The 19,838-nt window shown below is 39.8% G+C and overlaps 1 protein-coding gene across 1 annotated transcript; it reads right to left on the bottom strand.

Annotated features, from left to right (window-relative positions):
- Positions 1-2,921: 2,921 nt before the first annotated feature.
- TIMM17A (translocase of inner mitochondrial membrane 17A) lies at positions 2,922-19,396 on the bottom strand. Its single transcript, XM_001363733.5, has 6 exons — positions 19,238-19,396; positions 11,789-11,888; positions 11,606-11,669; positions 7,745-7,873; positions 6,485-6,595; positions 2,922-4,044 (listed from the first exon to the last, which is right to left on the bottom strand). Exons 1-6 carry the CDS (start codon positions 19,261-19,263, stop codon positions 3,959-3,961), a joined length of 516 nt encoding a protein of 171 aa, XP_001363770.1. The 5' UTR covers positions 19,264-19,396; the 3' UTR covers positions 2,922-3,958.
- Between the last annotated feature and the right edge of the window lie 442 nt (positions 19,397-19,838).

Below are 19,838 nucleotides of genomic sequence, written 5' to 3'. Positions count from 1 at the left end.
CTTGTTCTCAAGAAACTTCCATCCTCAGTGGTAGGGGACACAGCATTTACATAGGGAAGCAGAGGATGGGGAGAAATTGAGGAAGAAAGTCCCCAAACTAGAGGGATCAGGAGAGGAGTGACTGAGGAAGTGACATATCGAGACGTGAAGGCTTCTGGGAGAGTTTAGAGGGAAAGAGTTTTTACATTTTTTTTTGTGAGTTGAAACATCTACCAGTTATTCAGCACTTTTTTCTAATTCTTTTTTTCTAATTTGAGCTTGACTTTTGCTTCAATCAGGCGAACTCTACACAAAAGACAGCGAATTCATTATAAGATGACTCCCATGCTTGCAACTAGGAATTTGATCTGTTAAGATATCTTTTTATTATAGGATTTTGAGTTCATGCCCATTTTAGAGATAAGAAAAAGTGAGATCCAGGGAAGTGACTTACTTACTTGCATGTAATAAGGGCAATAAGTGGCAAAGGCAAGATTTGAACCCACACCCTCTGCCTCCAGAGCAATGCTTCAGCACTCAGCACACTCAGGGCCTTTTGGACTATTGAAGAAAGTACTCCCAAAAGACAGGCATGAGGCTCCCAAGTAGTTTGCCAGCCACTGGCTTCCTTCCTTTTTTGCCATCTTCCCCAAGCCTACTTTCAGTTCAATAAACATTAAATACCTGGATACTCTCTACAGACAAAGTCCTGTCTTTATGAAAGATCTAAAGAAAACCAAAAGTCTCTGCCCTCCAAAGACACAATTGTCTACCAAGGCATCTCCAAAGGCAAGTACTAAAACTAGCCGGGAGAGCGAGCCAGTCATAGCAAAGTGCCCGCTTGGGTGCTGGCGGTGCAACGATCCCATTATGCATTTCTGGTGCTTTCTGGGACCATGATTAACCCTTCCAGGCGACTTTCCCAGCCGAGAACCTGTGAGGTCTCATTCCAGTTTAATCACTCGGGTTTCATTTAGAGTCTGCTAATGAGAACACTCTTCGGTTCCTCCAGTTCATTAATTCACAGGCCAAAAATTACACATGGAATAGCAACAGCTTAAGGCTTGGAAGGTCTGGGAAGTGTCACTCTCCTCTGCCCTTTTATCCATAATTCCACCAATGTCATTGTGGAGGTGGAAAACCGAGCGGCTGTTTTTGTTTCTTGGGTTGCCAGGACTGAAAACTGGTCCCCCCGTGGCGAGCCTCTCCTTATTTGGCTAGGCTGGTCCTGGGACCCCACCTGAATCACATCCTCAGAGCATAGCACCGAAGAAGGATGTTCTCGCAGCTTGACACAAAGTAACGGAACGCCACTTCCTGGCTCACAAAGCACATTCGCACATTTCAGTCGCTTTTCACGCCCCATCTAGGAGGTAGGTAGTTCAAGTGGTTTTATCTCCCAAATGAGAGAATGGGCACACAGAGGCTCAGAAGCCCATTTCAAATGCTATTTGCTACGTCTACTCCATACACACTGCGAGAATGGCTTATTGGTCCTTTTACCTTTTTGGTACCGAGGCCCAGGTCTGTGTACACCCAAGCCAGTTCTAAACAGACTCACTTCTTTTTCCTTAGATGGAAGTAGCAAATGGTGGCCAACTTAAGTACCAGATAGGACAGACGCAGATGGGCCATTTGAAAAAAATATCAGGGCATTTGGTGGGATGTGGCAGTGGAGCTTAACAGTGAAAATTCCACCAGGAGTGTTCTACACAATCCTAGGTACATTTTATGTCCAGAGGACAGCCAGGAGGGTGAAACATTTCAAATCACAACATGCCAATTAGCTAAAGGAAGTAGGGATGTTTGAGCCTAGGGGGACTAAAGGGGCAACTGAGTGTGTCTTCAAGTACTGGAATGGCTGCCACGCAGGAAACACTGGACTAGTTTTGCTTGGTCCCAGAGAAAGGTCTCTTAATGGTCTTTCCCAGAATGGAAAAAATGAAGGAAATGCTAAATTTCAGTTGTAATTTAGTAAAAATGAAGATGTAATTCTTCCCCCAACCAAATTCACAGGGCTCCTAAAATCTCTCCCCTCTGGGTCCATGGACTCATGGTTAAGAACCCCTACTGCAGGAAGTAGTTAGGGGCCAGGAGCAGGAGTTAGGCTCCATTCCTGACCCACAGGACATTCTCCATGATGTCTCTCATGGCAGCTTCTTCACTCTCTAAATTCGCTGTTCCAGGCTTTCTCAAACTAATAATGTACATGATGTGGTGGCCCCCTTCTGGTTGGTCAGTGTCCCAGAATCTGTTTTAAGGGAAGTGACCAGACTAGCCACATCTTTCTTCTCTGGAGTCAATTCCTGATTCTCCACCAGACCCTGGACCTGAGTGGGGGGGCTTGGGGAGTAGAGTGGGCCAGAGGGTAAGGATTCTGAAGTGGCTTCCATCTGCTCAAAACAGAATGTTAAAGACCTACAAAAAAAATACATGAAACTCCTCCTAGTTCAAAAGCTTCATCTGAAGCCCAGACTAAGATTCAAAGAAACCAAGTCATCTTTTGGAGGATGCTAAGAGTCATACACACCAATGACTTTAAACTCCAAGGTTGTAACAAATGATTTCTTTGGTTACCCAGTTTCCCTTAAAGATTAGGGGCTTATTATATGGCACTTGCCACTAAAAACCATGACATTCCATTTGTGACTAGAAATTTAGGTTGCCGTATCCAGAGAAGCCTCTGCACCCATCCAATAAGGCAACATTGAATTTTCTCTGGAATTCAGAATCCTCAGCTTTGATGTGCTCTCTTAGCCTTCTTGTGGAACCAGTAATCAAAAGAAATGAGTTTTCTTAGATGAAAATTACATTAAAAAATAATAATTCATGGAGCACCTAACTGGAGCTAGGTCTAGGTGCGGGGGCACTAACGATGCTTTACAATGAATTTGTTTTTCATTTCATACACAGTTGTAAGCACAGTCACCAAACTAGACTCCTTGGAGATAGAGACCATTTAATTCATCTTTGAATTCCTTGTACTGGTGAGTTCACAATTGGCATTCTGCAAAATGCATGCTGTAGGCCATGCTGCAAATGAAAGTAACTGGTTATACAACTTCTGGTAGATCACAATGATTTAGTCAAAAATTATTTACCAGGAGCTCTGCTCAATCTATATGTAAAAATCAGTTCCTTGAGACTACAAAAGCATCACAAAAAAAATCTTCACATTTTATTTTCAATCCCACAAATGAACAAACTTTTCCAATAATGAAAACTATTCCTGCTCTGAGTTCTTTTTACAGTATTAAGCATTTTGGAAAGGGGTCATTTCTGGTGAGATTTCTAATAGTCAGAAACCAAGGCACAGAAGCCTAAGAGAAGTCTTGTAGTTGACAGTTCAAAAGAAGGGCATGGCATATTTCACTTTCCCTGTAAGGCGGTATTGTGTGAAAAGTTTGCACTTTACTGTACCACTCTGATACCTAAAGTGTGTTACTAAAATAACCTGTGCTGGCTCGGCAAAATTCTTCACTTTCATACACAATCCATTTCAGGAGTGAGAAAAGATTCTGACTCCAATACATGCAGGCTTAAATCTATTTTTGTAGAGAAGATGAAGTGTTTGAGGATGAAAAGTGGAGCACTATTACTGATCTGGAAAGAAAGAACAAGTTCCAGGGGATATTATTGTTTGAACCACAGAACACCAAACTAGGCAGAGAAGTCCATAAGGAAACCAATTTCAGTACTCTTCCTTTGGTCCTTCATCTTCTAAGTATTTAAAGTATTTCCTTTTTGAACAATACCTAGACATTTATTTTATTACAAATGCAATCCAAGTACGAATAAATAAAAATTTAAAGATCTTTTAAACTTTCTGTCCCCAGGTTCCTTTAAATAGAAAAAGTGCTAAGTGTTTCTTCGGAGAATTCAGTTCTTCTTGTCCAAATCTGACTGTAACTTGGTCTTCCAGAATCTTTCTAGAACTAAAGATCACATTGTAATAAGAAACCTCAGGGCAATAGTCTCATTATTGATATTGCCGGTAGTCTCCAAATGGTGAGGGTGGCAACTGGGCTGGAGGCAACTGGGAAGGATCTTCAACAAACTGCGGTCCTGCAACGGACATAAAGATTAAGTTTTATAGAAACGATATCACACTTATATCAAGAAGCTCCAACTAAGAGGAGCAAACAACATGGTTGGAAAAAATTAAGTGCCTGAACTAAGTCCAAGCAAAGGAAAATACGTTGCAAATTAAACTAAGGACATCAACCTAGTTTTATTTTTAGGGGTGCCTAATTCCTGTACTAGCATGACAGTTTTGGAGGCGCTTCAAACTCTGTATGACAGATGACAGCCTGGGTTCCCTTGTGCTTAAGAGTGAAGATCTCTGAACTGCTGAGCCATAAATGCTATGTGGATTAATTTCAGCAAGGAGCTGAGACAAAATTTTAAGTAACTGCAATAACAAGCTGCCAAAGCCACCCAAACAAGGGTCTTCTTGTCCCCTTCATATTTTATTGTTGTTATTTAAAAACATGTTTTCAACTTTATGAAAAATGGTAAAAATCATACTCTGTAAAACATTTATAAAATGAAGGTATGCTGAATTTTAAGACAACCCAGTAAACCAAATCTGTAAATCCAACTAAGTAGGCAATGAAAGCTTCAAATGAAAGATACTCATGGCTAGTTTTAGGGTAAAATGTTATGGTGCCGAGTTTGCAGATTCTGGAATAACCTCTGACATTTATATAAAGCTTTAAGGCCTAGAAAGCATTTTCTTCACAACCCTGCAATACAAGAGTTATTCTCATTTTACAGATGAAGAAACCAAGACTTAGAGCTGTTGAGTGATTGGCCCATGATCCTAACTTCAAGTGCACCAAAGCTTTGCAATGTTCTGCCCTGCCTAGCAATGGTTAAACATCTCTTCATCCAAGAGTATAGGAGTGTGTGTGAATTTGAGTGTGTGCATATGCAAATGTGAGCATGAGAGATTGCATGTGTATCTAAAGACAGTTTGGTGAGAGTAGGGTTGTGGGTTTGGTCTAGAAAAGGAAGAGAAGGCCTAATTGATCCCCAGTGTCTATATATATAAAGTCAAGCTCATCCCTGGGAAAGAGAGGAAAGGGATCATAAGGAGGCTGGGACAGTTCTGAGGATGGTACTACATTGGGAGTTGTGTTTATTTTAGAAGTCTCAGTTGGCCTGAAAGCTTCAAATTGAACTGAAATCCTGGTGATCAAGGGGAGATCTTAACCTTTCTATAAACTTTATATTTCCTACTTTACTTAGAAGAGTATTCTGCACACAGTAGAGGCCTAAATATTTTCTGAACTGAAATGGATTGTTGTGAGAGTAACAACAGATTTTTAGCCTAGATCAGTAAAGGACACTTATTAATTGCTGGCACTGACCAAGCACACTAATTAGTGTCAGCCAAGCTCTGAACTTGGACCTTCCTTAGACCAAGTCCAACATTCATCTCCACTGAGTCACCCAGCTGCCTTGAACCTAAATATCCAGTTTTAAAAATGAGGACCAATTAAATGCACTAAAGCGCCCCCCCTCCCCAAGTGCTTCACTATATTAGCAGCAGCAGTAAAATTTAATCAATTTAGAGAATTATAATCGTTTGCCTTATTGCTAGAATAATTATTTTTAATTTATCTTGGGGATCAAGTTTTTCTCATGGAAAAATCTCTTTGAAATTATATATTTATTTCATACGCATTTACTTTCCAATAGATTTTCTTTAAACAGAATATTCCAAAAGAACTAGCATTTTTAAATAAACGAGGCACAAGTTGACTAAAATAACCCATACTGTAAAGATCACTTTGTCCCACTTCTAGATGTAGGATGCTCTTTGATGACTGAAGCCTTTAAGGTCCTACCAAGTAAAACGCAACCAAAGTTGCCAACACATCCTTAAAGAAGTCAAGACTATGTATGGGAAATTTTAATATATTTTCACTTTTTGTAGAGATGTTGAATACAAATATTTTCATCTTTGCACTGTCTTTGAATTGCAAGATAAATAGACTATTCTGGTAGACTGTGGCAGAATATGGCCATCACACTTGGACGTTAACTTTAAAGTGGTGACTAAAAGTATACAGATTAGACAGAAGGAGTCCATGAGGTCACCCGGTGCATCCTCATGGTATCTAATTAGCAGAGCAACATTTGAAAGTTGTGCCAGAAGGATATGGGATCCTTCCTCAGTGCATAGGGCAATGAGATCAGACTGGGTGAGATGATCCATTACCCACACTCCAGACTGATTCTTGTCCAAGAGCTTGAACCAATTTTCTCCTTGTTTCACTCCTCTGCCTGTCTTCTTAAAGAACAGCCAGGTCAATGTTTTGCTATTACTGTCCCAGACAGAATGTGATCCTTCCCTGCTAGTTCTAATATCAGTCCCTACTGATACCATTCTCCTTCCCCTCTGTGGCCCCAGGGAAAAACAGTTCCAAATTTAGAATAAGAGTTGTTTGAAGTTTCTATGGTTATAATGGTCAAGTGATTCTAGAGGAGGAATACTTACCATTTGGAAACTGTGCAGATGCAAATCTTGTTAACAGGATACCAGCTCCTTCAATTAAAGCTAGAAGAATGCCACCCATTGCAGCTGAACCAACCATGGCCACTGGTCCATCTGAAGATATGATGATAGAGAAATTACTTTTTTAATGTTGTGTCATATGCATTATTGGCCATACTCAGGGACGGCTTCAGCTTAGCAGATAAGAAGTCAGTTCTTAGCCTGAAGTCCCTGATTTTGTTTTTTAAAATATTTGAATATGAATTTCAATAAAGTTGGTTTCATTTATAAATTCTATATACTTTATTAAAGAATATATGACATAAAAATAGTTAAGAATCTCTATCTAAATGAAGCTGGGTGAAGTTTTTGTCCCAAGGAGTCAAAAAGCCTTTTGGGAACTAGAGAGCTCTGGGACTATGGCAACAATTTTTGCAGGGGGTGGGGTGAAGTGGATGGGCTGTGTATGTATGGGGAAGAAAAAGACAAAATGTGTTAAGATCTCCCCTTGATCACCAGGATTTCAGTTCAATTTGAAGCTTTCAGGCCAACTGAGACTTCTAAAATAAACACAACTCCCAATGTAGTACCATCCTCAGAACTGTCCCAACTTCCTTATGATCCCTTTCCTCTCTTTCCCAGGGATGAGCTTGACTTTATAAGACACTGGGGATCAATTAGGCCTTCTCTTCCTTTTCTGGACCAAACCCACATCCCAGATGTTAGACCAAAAATAGAATGACCCCAGGAGGTACATGGACCTTCAACTTGTCAACTATTATCTAACAGTATCTTAAATCCTCACTGTCCTGATTTTATGTCTAATAAAAAGCCATGGTTTAAAGCCATTAAAAAAATTACTCAAATGCTAGTGAATTACCATCATAGGGGAAATTATTAACTGCAAACTTAATAGATGGTGGTGTTATTAAGAATCAACAAAATGGAAATCATTCAATAATATATTTGTCAAACTGGCTAACCAAAAGAACTTTCTCACAAAACAGTATTGAGAAATTCTGATTTAAAAAAAATTTAAGAAAGCAGTTCTATTTTACTGATGGAATGCCAAGAACTGCTATTCCCTAGACTCTCAAAAATGTCAATAAGTTTTTTCCCTTTCTCAATTACCATTATATATTCTTCTGGTTTCCCCCTGCAGCTATCATTTCTCACATGCTGAATGAGTCACGGCAAAGATATGAGATATACTGAGGTCTAACAAATAATTTTTCTTCAAGTGTAGCCATAAGAGTTTCTTACTTCTTGCTGCCAATATGGCTCCAGTTAAGGCACCACTTGTGATGGAATTCCATGGATCTTCTTTTCCTCTGACTTTTACCATACTGCAATCAATCATAGAAAAGAGACCTCCCCAAATGGCAAAGCTACCTGTTCAATTTAAAACAAAAACTCATGTTAAAATTATTTTCCTGCTACAATAAAATGGTCTAGTAGGAAATAGGTTCAAATTCTACTCTTTGTTATAATGCTTTATATTACACTAACTCTTTTCATCCAAACTTATATCCATACCACAAATCTATATAAGAACTGAATAAAGCCAGTATATCTAACACCTTAATAAAAAAGCTGGAGTTATAATACCAGCCAGAAAATTAGCACTCAAAACCTGAAAGAAATAATTAGGTGAACTAAAAGAAATTAGGCCAATAAGTATGCATTTTTGTAGTCTATAGATGCTTAAAACCTATACAAAACTTTGTTCTGCTGTCTTATATTGGAGTTTTCTTCTCCCTTCATTACCCTTCAGCTTTTTTCTTGACTTTATTTTTGTCTCATTCATTCCTTCATTTCATCATATAGCTGTTGAGTGTCAAGCCATACTAGTAACTCGTAAACGGGGATATTTCTCATTCCTTTCTCTTACAGCCTAAAAATTATGTAATTAGGTCATGACTCAACACATCAAGAACCAATAGAGATAAACTATGGAGGGGGAAAAAAGAATGGGCTTGAGGGAGGAGAGAGGGAGAGAGGGGAGGAGGGGGGGGAGGGGGAGGGAGAGGGAGAGAGGGGGGGGGAGAGGGGGAGGGAGGTACTAGCTAGGGGACCATTAAGTAGCTCAGGAAATTGAGAGCAAGTCCTAGAGACTAGGAGTCCTAGGTTCAAATCTGGCCTTAGATGCTTTCTAGTTGTGTGACCCTGGGCAAGTCACTTCTCCTTATTGTTCTTTTACTTTGGAACCAATACACAGTATTGATTCTAAGTTGGAAAATAAGGGTTTAAAACAACAACAAGCTGCCTAACTCCTAATTTCATTTTTCTTTAAGTCTTTGAATTTTATATAGTATTTGCTAAAATGGGATACAATGGAACTATTTGTTTTCATTTTTGTTTCCTCATAAGAAGGCATTTCTTTCTCTTTAAAAGCATACCACATAAAACACCAGTGCAAGAAAGAAATTAAATATTAAAAAAAAAATTTTTTTTAAATCCTTACCGTCTCAGAATCAGTACTATGTATTGGTTTCAAGGCAGAAGAGTGGTAAGGGTAGGCAATGGGGATTAAGTGACTTGCCCAAGGTCACACAGCTGGGAAGTGTCTGAGGCCAGATTTGAACCTAGGACCTTCCATCTCTAGGCTTGGCTCTCAATCCAAGGAGCTACCCAGCTGTCCCGGAAATTAAATATTTATAACAAATTACTTTTCTTAAGTAATCAAAATGGAATTATGTGAATCAGGAATCCGTATGGGTTCATCCATAGATCATGCCAGAGTATTCTAACCTCATCTGCAATGGTACAAGGGCATGTCCAAGTTGGTAGATTAGCAATGGTACAAGGGAATGTCACAGACATAGTAAACTTCAATTTCTGGAAGGCACTAAACAACATATTCTATGGATATGGATAAGGTAGACTGAATGATAGTACTGTTTGGCAGATTCAGAATGGGTTAAATGAAATGATCCAAAGAATGGTAATTAATACATCTGTCACCTTGGAAGGAAATGCCCCAAAGATTTGCCTTTTGTTAGTTCTATTGTTTTCACCAAGGCTTAAAGGTATGCTTATTTAATCTGACTGATATGACACTCTGAGGGCCAAGCTTCTGGAAGGGTGGCAACCAGTGGGTATGGCTTTCTGCAAGACAAAGACTAGAGTTTCTTAAGCCAGGACCAGCCAGGAACACAAGCCAGCTAGATGATGGACAAGAGAGCAAGAAGGGATAACTAATGATCTTTCCCAGAGAAGATCTATTGGTAAACTGTGATCTCATACCCTGAACTTTGGTAACAGATGTTTATGTTCAAAATACATGTTGGTTGCCTTCACTGGCTCAAATACCCTAAAATGAAGCCAGATTTCCTAGATTTACCTGCTACACTGATTAGTAGGCTGTTTCCTATCTCTCATCTAGACCTGGAATGCTCATCCTGATTAATTGTTGCCAATTGGAATTCTTAGTTTACTTGGATCCTCAGCTAAACTGTCATCTCTCAATCTCTAAATTACTTTATTTACACACACACACACACACACACACACACACACACACACACACACACACACACACACACACACACACACACACGTGTATGTGTGCACACTTCATCATTTCCTACCCTGGCTGCTTTACTGGACTTTGTGACCTCCAAAAACTCATTCTGTAAAATGATCCTAACTCTGAATCTTCCACTACCTCAGATCATTTCCTTCCCCTGGCTTCTCCTCAGATTCTTCTTATATGTGGTCTTTTCCAATAGATTGTGAGGCCCAGGAGGCAGGGAGTGTCTTATGCCTCTCTTTGTATCCTCAAACATTAGTACAGTGCCTAGCAGACCGTAAGTGCTTAATAGGTGCAGCTAGATGATGCAGTAGACAGAGCTCTGGGCCTAGAGTTAAGAAGATTCATTGTGCTGAGTTCAAATCTGGTTTTAGACACTTGTTAGCTGTGTGATCCATGGCAAGCCACTTGACCCTGTTTGTCTTAGTTTCCTCATCTGTAAAATGAGCTGAAGAAAAACTCAAATCAGTTCACAAAGAGATGATTATGATTAAAAGGATTGAATAAGTGTTTTATAAATGTCAAGTGACTGTTAAGTCTCTAGAATGAACCTGATTTATTCTTTTTCACAAATATACTAGTTATATAAGCTTTACATGAGACCCCAGAGTTCATATGCTGTGAATTCAATTCAAACAGGTTAGGTTCATGGGACATACAAAGTTCAAATAAGCCAGCATCTATGGCCTCTCAGAGCATACAAAAAAGGTTATTACACATACATGAGTAGCCATAATATTCCCTATGTACTTAAGGAGGTGTAAACAAGAGGCTATGTAAGGTCCCAAGGGATAAAGGTCTTTAATGATAAGAAAGATCTCGGGAAGTTTCTTGGAGTGGATGGCATTTGAATTGGGTTTTAATGAACAGCTAAGCACATAGGAAAAAGCCCAAGGAAAGGCAATTTTGTCTTTCTCTTTACTAGGTACTTCAAATATAATGCTATTGACAATGCAGAGCAAAGTAAATATATTTCTTTCCTTTTTTCCTAGGGCATTTACTTTTGTAAAATAGTTCTTCTATTTTTTAAATATCTCTCCACAAGGCCTTCTAAGGCTTTTTTTTTTTTAAACCCTTACCTTCTGTCTTGGAGTCAATACTGTGTATTGGCTCCAAGGCAGAAGAGTGGTAAGGGCTAGGCAATGGGGGGTCAAGTGACTTGCCCAGGGTCACACAGCTGGGAAGTGTCTGAGGCCAGATTTGAACCTAGGACCTCCCATCTCTAGGCTTGGCTCTCAATCCACTGAGCTACCCAGCTGCCCCCCCTTCTAAGGCTTTTAATATTTTTTTCAGCTTCCTCAGAAGCTACCATTTCCTTTTTCCAAACCTACAACTTTTAATCATTTCTTTTTCCTTTCATCCAAAAAATGTGTTTTGAGGAAATGAAGAAAAGTTATTATAAAGCATACTATTCAAGCCTACTTTTTGAACCATCCTCTGAGGGCATCAGCTTATAAAGATGTTATCCAGGAATAAGCAATTAAAGTCAAATTGAGATCAATAATTGGTATAATCCAAAAGAAGGAAAAGTAAAGAGTAACCTTCATCAAATAGGAAAAAAATACATCTGAACACAAAATAATTCTCTTTACCTCCCAACTGTGGTGCTCTGGTTTTGATTGCTGTCAAACTGCCTCGCAGCCTATGGCTCACTCCCTGAGGAAACAAAAATCGTGGCCAGAAAACATTAGAAGTGCAATCAATTTCCCATTGATAGAACTTGTTCTATTTTTATTAAGTCTAAGTTCTATGTGGAAGTTTCTCCATCTACTTACCACAGGAGAATTGCGAAAACCTTTGATTGCTTGGAAGATACCACCTCCTATGGTACCCATAGTGAAAGCCCCACCACAATCATCCACAATTCGCCAGGGGCTAAGAGGAAAAAGAAAAAACAAAAAAGAAATCTTTAATGATACATACACATATAGATATGATCTTCCTGACAATCTCTCTGTTTATAAATACCAACTTTCAAACACAGGCCCAGCCTAACTAATAAACTCTGCCTTACAAAATATACAAAGCTGTGTGGTAGTCAGTTTATGGGAACTAAGCTATAAGGAAAGGGACTATGAACTTCCTATTCTCCATAGCATTAAGTTCATGTGAAAATGATTCTGGCTCGATGATCCATCAGTCAATTAGGTACTTATTAAGCACCTACTATATACCAAGCTAGGTGGTTGTGCTAGGGGTTGAAGACCCAATCACAAAGAATAAAACCACCATTTCTATTCACAAAGAACCTACTACATTCTCATGGGGAAGCCAAGCACATGTAAAATAGAAACAGCATAAATAGAAAGTTAATTAGTATAAACATATACAAAGTAGTTCAACACTAGATACTAGGGGAAAGTATTAGTAGCAGTCAAGGGGACCAGGAATGGTTTCATGGAGATGATGATGGTGATCTTCACAGAGGATCTGCATGGAAGGCAGCATATAATGTCAGACTGGATTCATGTGTGGCCTAATTTTTTAGAACAGCCTTTTCTTTTTCATTCCTTATTACAAAAGATTGCTTGATGGGATGGGATAAAGATATATATTTGGAAATGGAAGGGATATGATATGAGAATATTAATATAGGAAGAAAATGAAATTCTCTCTACTGATGCAGATCAGTAACTCTCTCTGCAACTCACTGTTTTAGAAAATTGCTCAAAGCTCTGAGAAGTGACTTGCTCAGGGGCTCAAAAGCAGTATATATATGTATCAGAAGCAGACCTGGAATTTAGACCTTCCTGATGTGAGGTCAGCTCTCTATTCAGTTCCCCAAGGTTATCTCTAAACGAAAATGAAGGTGATGTAAAAATAAACAACAACAAAAAATAGTTACACCTACCTTTTAAAAGGAATATTACTGGACAGTTTTTAGAAGAAATCAATGCTCTAATATTAAAAATTGTTAGATCTGATTAGAAAAACACAAATCAAAACAACCCTGAGATATTGTCTCACATCTATGACAAATGTTGGAGGGGATATGTAAAAAAAGAGATGTTAATATACTGTGAACTGATCCAATAATTTTGAAGAACCCTCTGGAATTATGTCCAAAGAATTATAAAACTACTTAAACTCAGAAATATCACTGTTGGGTCTATTTCCCAAGGATATTAGGGAAAAAGGAAAAAATGTGTTTTTTTCTTTTCTAAAAACTCTCACTTTCTGTCTTAGAAACAATTCTCAGTACTGGCTCCAAGGCAGCTGAGGAGTAAGGGCTAAGTAACTGGAATTAAGTGATTTGCCTGGAGTCACACAGCTAGGAAGTGTCTGAGTCCAAATTTGAACTCAGGTCCTCCTCTCTCCAGGCCTGGTGCACTATCTACTTAGCCACCTAGCTGCCTCCTATAGTGTCTAAAATATTTATAGCAGTTCTTTTTGTGGTAGTAACTGGAAATCAAGAGGACGTTCATCAACTGAGAAATGGCTGATTAAGTTTTTGTGGTATATGACTGTGACAGAATACTACTGTGCTGGAAGAAACAATGGGCAGGCTAATTAAAAAAAACAACTTGGAATCACCTATATGAAATTATAAAGAAAGAAAAGAGTAAAACCAAGAGATTCTATATAGCTACAGTACTAATATTTAAAGAATAACTTGTGAACGTCTACTTCCAGAGAAAGAAGAAACACAAAAGATATAATTTATATATCTTTATATATCTTTTTTGGGTCAGGGGATACCTTCTATGGTACTAGGACTGTGATGGCGAAACCTATGGCACAGGTGCCAAAAATGGCACACGGAGTGCTTTCTATGGCCATGTGCCCCAGAGGTCCTCAGACAGAGCTGCTCTCCTTCCCTTCTCCACCATGCCTGATGACATTTTTTCGTATCACCCACCTCTCTACCCAGTAGCCTGATGGGAGTGCAAAGGGGGTGAGGTGGGTGCCTTATAGGCAGAAGAGCTGGAGAGGAGCAGTGCTTGGGCCACTCCCCTCTCCCTTTCTATACTCTGAGGATTCCTCACTTCACCTGCCCCTCCGCCCAATGGGAACACTTTCTCCCTCCCCTATGTAGGGTGGGTGGCTGGCGGTGGCACAGGGCATGCCTGGCACTCAGTGGGAGTGGGACATGGCACTTGGTCTCTAAAACATTCACCATCACTGTGTGTGTGTGTGTGTGTATGATGACAACACCTGGGATTTTAATGCAACAAGTAAGTAAATAAAAGCAGCTGTGGGAAGAATGGATTGAAGAAGAGAGGTGGCACTGATTGGGAGGGTAAATGAATCATAAAAGTGAGAAATCATTTAAGACAAAAGGTGATGTGTTATGGGAAAGAGTAGGTTAATTTTGGGAATGTGAAGGCTCTTTGGGATAGGGAGTCACTGACTCTGAGAGAAGGCAAGAAAGCTTCATATGACTGAAGATGGTTTTGATTTTGTCAAGTCTTTGTTAGAAGATAAACACTGTGTGACATTGAGGTCCTATTCTCTTCCCACCTCACCATCTGCAGACAGTGAGAAACAGAGGTGACAAGAGGATCATCTTTCCCTGACATGTCTGTTGGCACTAATCATCATCAACTAGTGTTAGTTAGAGCTCACTTGGTACAAAGTACTGGGAAAGGCCAACTCATCAAACTTCAAAGAGACTTGCTAGTGACAACGGGATTATCTAAATCCCAGTAGGTTAGTCTAGTTCCACCTATAATAATTGGCTTTTAAGCATTTTAAATGATAAAACGAATAAATACATCCTGAAACATACAGAGTATCCATTCTGTGGCTGCCTACATAATCATTAATGGAAATGCAAAAAGTCAAAGGATAGTAAATGTCTGTGTACTTTCTTCTAATAGGGTCAAGACCTCCAACACAGAGCTTTATGGCAGTGAGCTGAACAGCCTAAAAACTTTCTTTGGAAGAATAAATATCATTCCAATCTGAAAGCAAATTTTAGGTAATACCAGATCTCCCCAAGTCTAGAATTATTCATGCTACAAACTTTAAGTCATTCATACAACACTGAAATAACAAGAGTTTACTGGAGAGGAGGCAAGAAAGCTAAGTTTCCCCTAGAATCTAAACTAAATAAAGGTACTAAGTATCTGAGACTGTTAAGTACTCATGGGAATGTAAACAACTAAAAGGTAAGACTATAGAGCCTATAATCATCTAGTTGGAGAGATACAAATGATGATGATGTCTCATATTTATATCATACTTTAATGTTGACAATTATTTACATTACTTTATTTGAGCTTCATAACAATCTAGTGATGTAGGAGATTCAGATAGTATTTTTATTGAGAAGAAAGCTGAACTTCCTAACAATTACAAGTCCATGGTCAGTTAGTAAATGTTGGAGGGAGAATTTTAAACCGGTCAATCTTGTCTCTAAACTCATCTTTCCATCAAATACACATTAAAAACAATAATAAATATTGTTATATTTGTATATATTTATAATAAATAAACAATAATAAAACCCAAAAAAGGCTTGAGCTAAGCCCTAAAGGATGGCTAGGACACACGTGTACATGTAGACAGTTCAGAGCAAAAACAAAAATGACAGGAATCTGAAAAGCATATCAAGCAGGCTGTGAATCAACTTGGCTGGAAGAGATCATAGATATTTTACTAATAGAAAGAAATAGAACTGGACAGCTAGGTTGAAAGGTGGACCTTAAACGTTAAGTAAGGAGTCTGTACGTTAATCTATAGGCAATGGGGAACCATTCAAAATGTTCTGAACATAGGGATGATGAAGAGCCAGGTCTAAAGACTAGATGTCCTGGGTTGAAATCTGACACTACCTGGTTATGTGACCCTGGGCAAGTCATTTAATTTCAATCGCCCAACCCTTACTGCTTTTCTGCTTCGAAACTGATACTTAATATTGGTTTTAAGACAGAAGGTAAGGGTTTAGGGCTTAAAAAAATGCTTTGAACAGAGTATAATGATCAATTACAGAATTTAGAAAGACTAGTCAGGCTGCTTTTTATTTATTTTTTTATTCTTTAAATCCTTACTTTCTGTCTTACCTCCCATTTCTAGACCTGGCTCTCAATCCACTGAGCTATCCAGCTGTTCCCCCACCCCTACTTTTTACGGGATAAGCAAGCCCAGCAATAAGAAGCTCAGGCAGGAAGATATTATAATAGTCCAAGAACAAGATAAGAGTCTAGGTTGATGGCAGTGCTCAGGAATAGAAAAGGCACACAAATAGGACACAGACTGGAGTGATAGGTTACACATAGGGTTGCCATATCAGAGTTAGGAACAAGGTAAACTAGTCAAGATTGACACTGAAACAAGGGATGGGAAAAGGAATATATTTTGGGGTAACCAGGGAGATGGTTGGACTGTTTCCCTTGACTCTAAAGAAAAAGAAAAGGGTTAACCATGAGATGATACTATAAACAAAGGGGTTGGAGTAGATATCCTCCATGACTGTGCAGTCCTAAAAATTTTATTGGGTGCTAAATGGTTTTGCTCTCCTGACAATCCAACTCACTGCTGAAGTCTCTAAGAAAGATGAGAATAACCATTCAAACACCCACATTAGGCCAACTGCTAGTTAGTGAGCTACAGATGTGGAGGAAGCATGGGGGAAAAAAAGTTTTTAAATGCACATTAGAAGAATATAGAAGGGAACACAAAATAGTACAAATTTTGTTATTGTTTTGTTGAATTCAATATATGTGTGTGTGTGTGTGTGTGTATTTATTTTTTTGCTGCTTAACAAGGGGCCAGCTAGGTGGCTCAGTGGATTGAGAGCCAGGCCTAGGGATGGGAGGTCTTAGGTTCAAAACAGTTCAGTTTCTTTGTTTGGATATGGAAATATTTGTGTTTAAGTTCACACACACACACAAAGATAGGGTTCTTGCCCTTAATATTAACCAGAAGTAAAAGTACATAGATTATTACAGTACAAGGTAGAAATTTTTTCCTCTACTATCTGGATTGTGCCTCTTCCTTCTCCAATTGGTAACATCCTCTCTTGAACCATGATTTCAGGAAAGCTCTAGTCATGTTTCATTTTACTTCTTACTGTCAATTCATCTACTCCACAGAAAATTGAATTTTGTCCTAGAAATGATGGAGTTTCTCTTGTGTTCAATGTTCTGTTTGGGTTTTGAAGCCCTCCACAATCTGGCTTTAGCTTATTTTTCCAGACTGATAGTACATTATTCCCTCTTATGCACTGCAGTTTTGGGAAACTTCCCCAAAGTTTTATTTTTGACTTTGTCTCCCCAGTGCAGTGCCTGGCCCATGGTAGATTGGAAAATAAGAGAAGCCATCCAAGAGGTCAGGAAGTCAAGAGAGGTAGAGCAGTCAAGACAGAATTATTATAGTGGTCAAGAAAGCAGTAGCTTCAGATACCACAGAGATATCAAAAAGAGGAAGAGGACTGAAAAATGATCAGTGGAAACGATGATTATGGGGTCAATTTTCCTGTGAGAATTTTTAGAACAGTAGTGGGGTTGGTGTACTTTTCATACCTAGCTTCTTTAGACCAATTGAACTGTTACCATTTTGGTTTAATTCTCATTCTGAGCTTCCTAAAAGTTTTTCCTGACTTTCTACCTTCTCCAGTTCATCCCTTTCACTGAACAATCAAAATAATCTTCAGAATACACTAAACTATGCAATTTCTCTTCTCAGAAATCTTCAGTGGTTTCCTATTGTTGATGGGGTGAAATAAAAGGGAAGGCCCTCTGCAATTAGGCTACAATCCTACACTTTCAGTCTTATTTTGCTTTAATCACCGTCATGCATTCTATAACCAAACTATAATCCAATTGTTCTATGTTACCCATACCTACATTAATGTTAAACCTTTTGTCTTTTGTTCATGCCTGAAAAATACATTCCTTCTTCCCATTTCAACCTTCAATGTTCAGCTCAGTTAACATCTCCCCCATGAAGTTTTTCAAGATCCCCTCATGGTCTTTTCCTCTTTCAAAATTTTTACAGTTGTCTAGACCTTCCTTTTACTATTATCTCATTCTACTCTGATATAATATATATTTCCCTATATAGGGGGCTGTGAATTTTGAGCTAGATACTTCCTAGCTGTGTGAACTTGAGCAAGTCACTTAACTCCCACAGCCTAGTCCTTATAACTCTTTGTCTTGGAACCAATACACAGTATTGATTCTAAGAGAGAAGGGAGGGTTTAAAAATTAAAAAAAGAGTGGTCAAGTCAACTTCTTGCTCACAACTGCCCTTGGAAAGGTCCTCTAACTGGAGGTAAATGTTTTCCAAGATGCCATACCTTATAAAACTCACCCCTAACTCTATTTCAGTCAAAAAATGCATAAATTTGGCTTTAAAGAGTTATGTAGACTATAATTAACCACTGCATTTCAAGGGGAATTTGGAGCTTTGGCCTTCAAACAATGTAAGTTATCAAGGACAAAACGCGAAATTAACTTAAATGGTAAGATTTAGGTTCCTCCCCCCCCTTTTTTTAATGAAGATTGATATGGTTAGGAACACGTGGTTGCTTCTAGGTTTCACTCTTGAGATCTCTCCTACCAACCTTCTTAATTAGGGTTGATGAAAAAAGGAACATATTAATAACTTATTATATATATATATGTATATTACATATATAATAAGTTAATAAGTTCCTTGGGGGCGGGGTTTGTCTTTTGCCTCGCGGGATCCCCCGGTTCAGCAGTGTCTGGACACAGTAAACCCTGATTAAATGTTTACGGAATGGTACAGAACATCCAAAGTGGGGTGGGGGTACCTGGAGCCTTTAAGCACGTGTTCTCCAAGGAGAAAAGGTTATTTAGGAAACGCTTCATTAGCTCTAAGTCCTTGGGGCCCAAGACTCCAGGACCCCCGCCCTCAACACAATCCATGCCAGGGGGTGGGAGGAGACCTCCTGAAGGTCCTGCACTAGTAGTAATGTTGGTGCAAAGGAAGCAGGGTGGGCTTGGCCCAGGCTCTGGCCCTCAGTTCCTGCCCTGTAAAAAATAAAGACGCTGCGGGCGCCGACACCGCGGGATCCTAAAGGTGGGCGGCCCAAGGTACGACCTCCTTGGCCCTCAGTCCGGGTCGGGAAGGGGCAGCGACAAGGCCGAAGGGAGGAGACTGAGCCCAAACCAAGGTCAAAGCCGAGCCGGGCCAGTCGACCGGGAGAGGAGTCGGTTGGGGCGGTAGGGGCTGCAGAGGCGCGTGCGGCGGAGCCCGCTAGTGGGCCTGGGCCGGAGAGTCCACAGGGACAAGAGGCAGTTGGGGAAGCTCACCAGGGTTCACGAGCGTACTCCTCCATCTTGGATGCGGCAGCAGCGGAGGCAGTTCGGGGGATGCTGGGAAACAGGAAGAAGCTGCAGCGCCGCCAATAGCGGAAATGACCTCTATACCACGAAGAGCCCGGGGAAAGCCAGGTTCGCTTATTTCATAGGATAGCCAATGGGAGAAGCGTCTCTCGGGGGCGTGGGGCAAGAAGCTTCTCGAGGATTTGCTAGAGACTGTTCGAACCCTGGAGGAGTCTGTGCGGTGGTTTCGAATCCGTCCTCACCCGCAATACTTCTGCCCGATCCCTGGTCATTTGAAAAATATCCTAAACTCTAAAGAAATGCTGTTTTTGGAGTTTTGAATTACTCTTACGAATGAACGTTTCATGGAATTTTAGGGTTGGGCCTGGAAGTGAACTTGGAAATTACCTGGCCCCCAAACCAAGATGACCTGGATTCCAGCCACCTCTGACACAAGCTGTGCCTGCTGCTCCCAGCCTAGAGTCAAGGAGCCCTGAATTCAAATCCAGATTTAGACATGAGCTAGATGTCCCTGGGTCGGTCACTTAACCTCTGCCAACCTCAGGTCAACTGTAAAATGGAATGGTAA

The sequence above is a fragment of the Monodelphis domestica genome, chromosome 2 (assembly GCF_027887165.1).
Source record: "Monodelphis domestica isolate mMonDom1 chromosome 2, mMonDom1.pri, whole genome shotgun sequence".
Classification (NCBI taxonomy): domain Eukaryota; kingdom Metazoa; phylum Chordata; class Mammalia; order Didelphimorphia; family Didelphidae; genus Monodelphis; species Monodelphis domestica.
This window is presented reverse-complemented; position numbering and strand designations above follow the sequence as displayed.

Excerpts from the sequence above, each read along its gene's own strand:
- TIMM17A (XM_001363733.5), bottom strand. The coding sequence starts at position 19,263 with ATGGAGGAGTACGCTCGTGAACCCTG. Across the intron at positions 11,889-19,237 it reads GAGTACGCTCGTGAACCCTG|CCCCTGGCGAATTGTGGATG; the intron begins GTGAGCTTCCCC and ends TTTTCCTCTTAG. Across the intron at positions 7,874-11,605 it reads CAGAGCACCACAGTTGGGAG|GTAGCTTTGCCATTTGGGGA; the intron begins GTAAAGAGAATT and ends TAAATTGAACAG.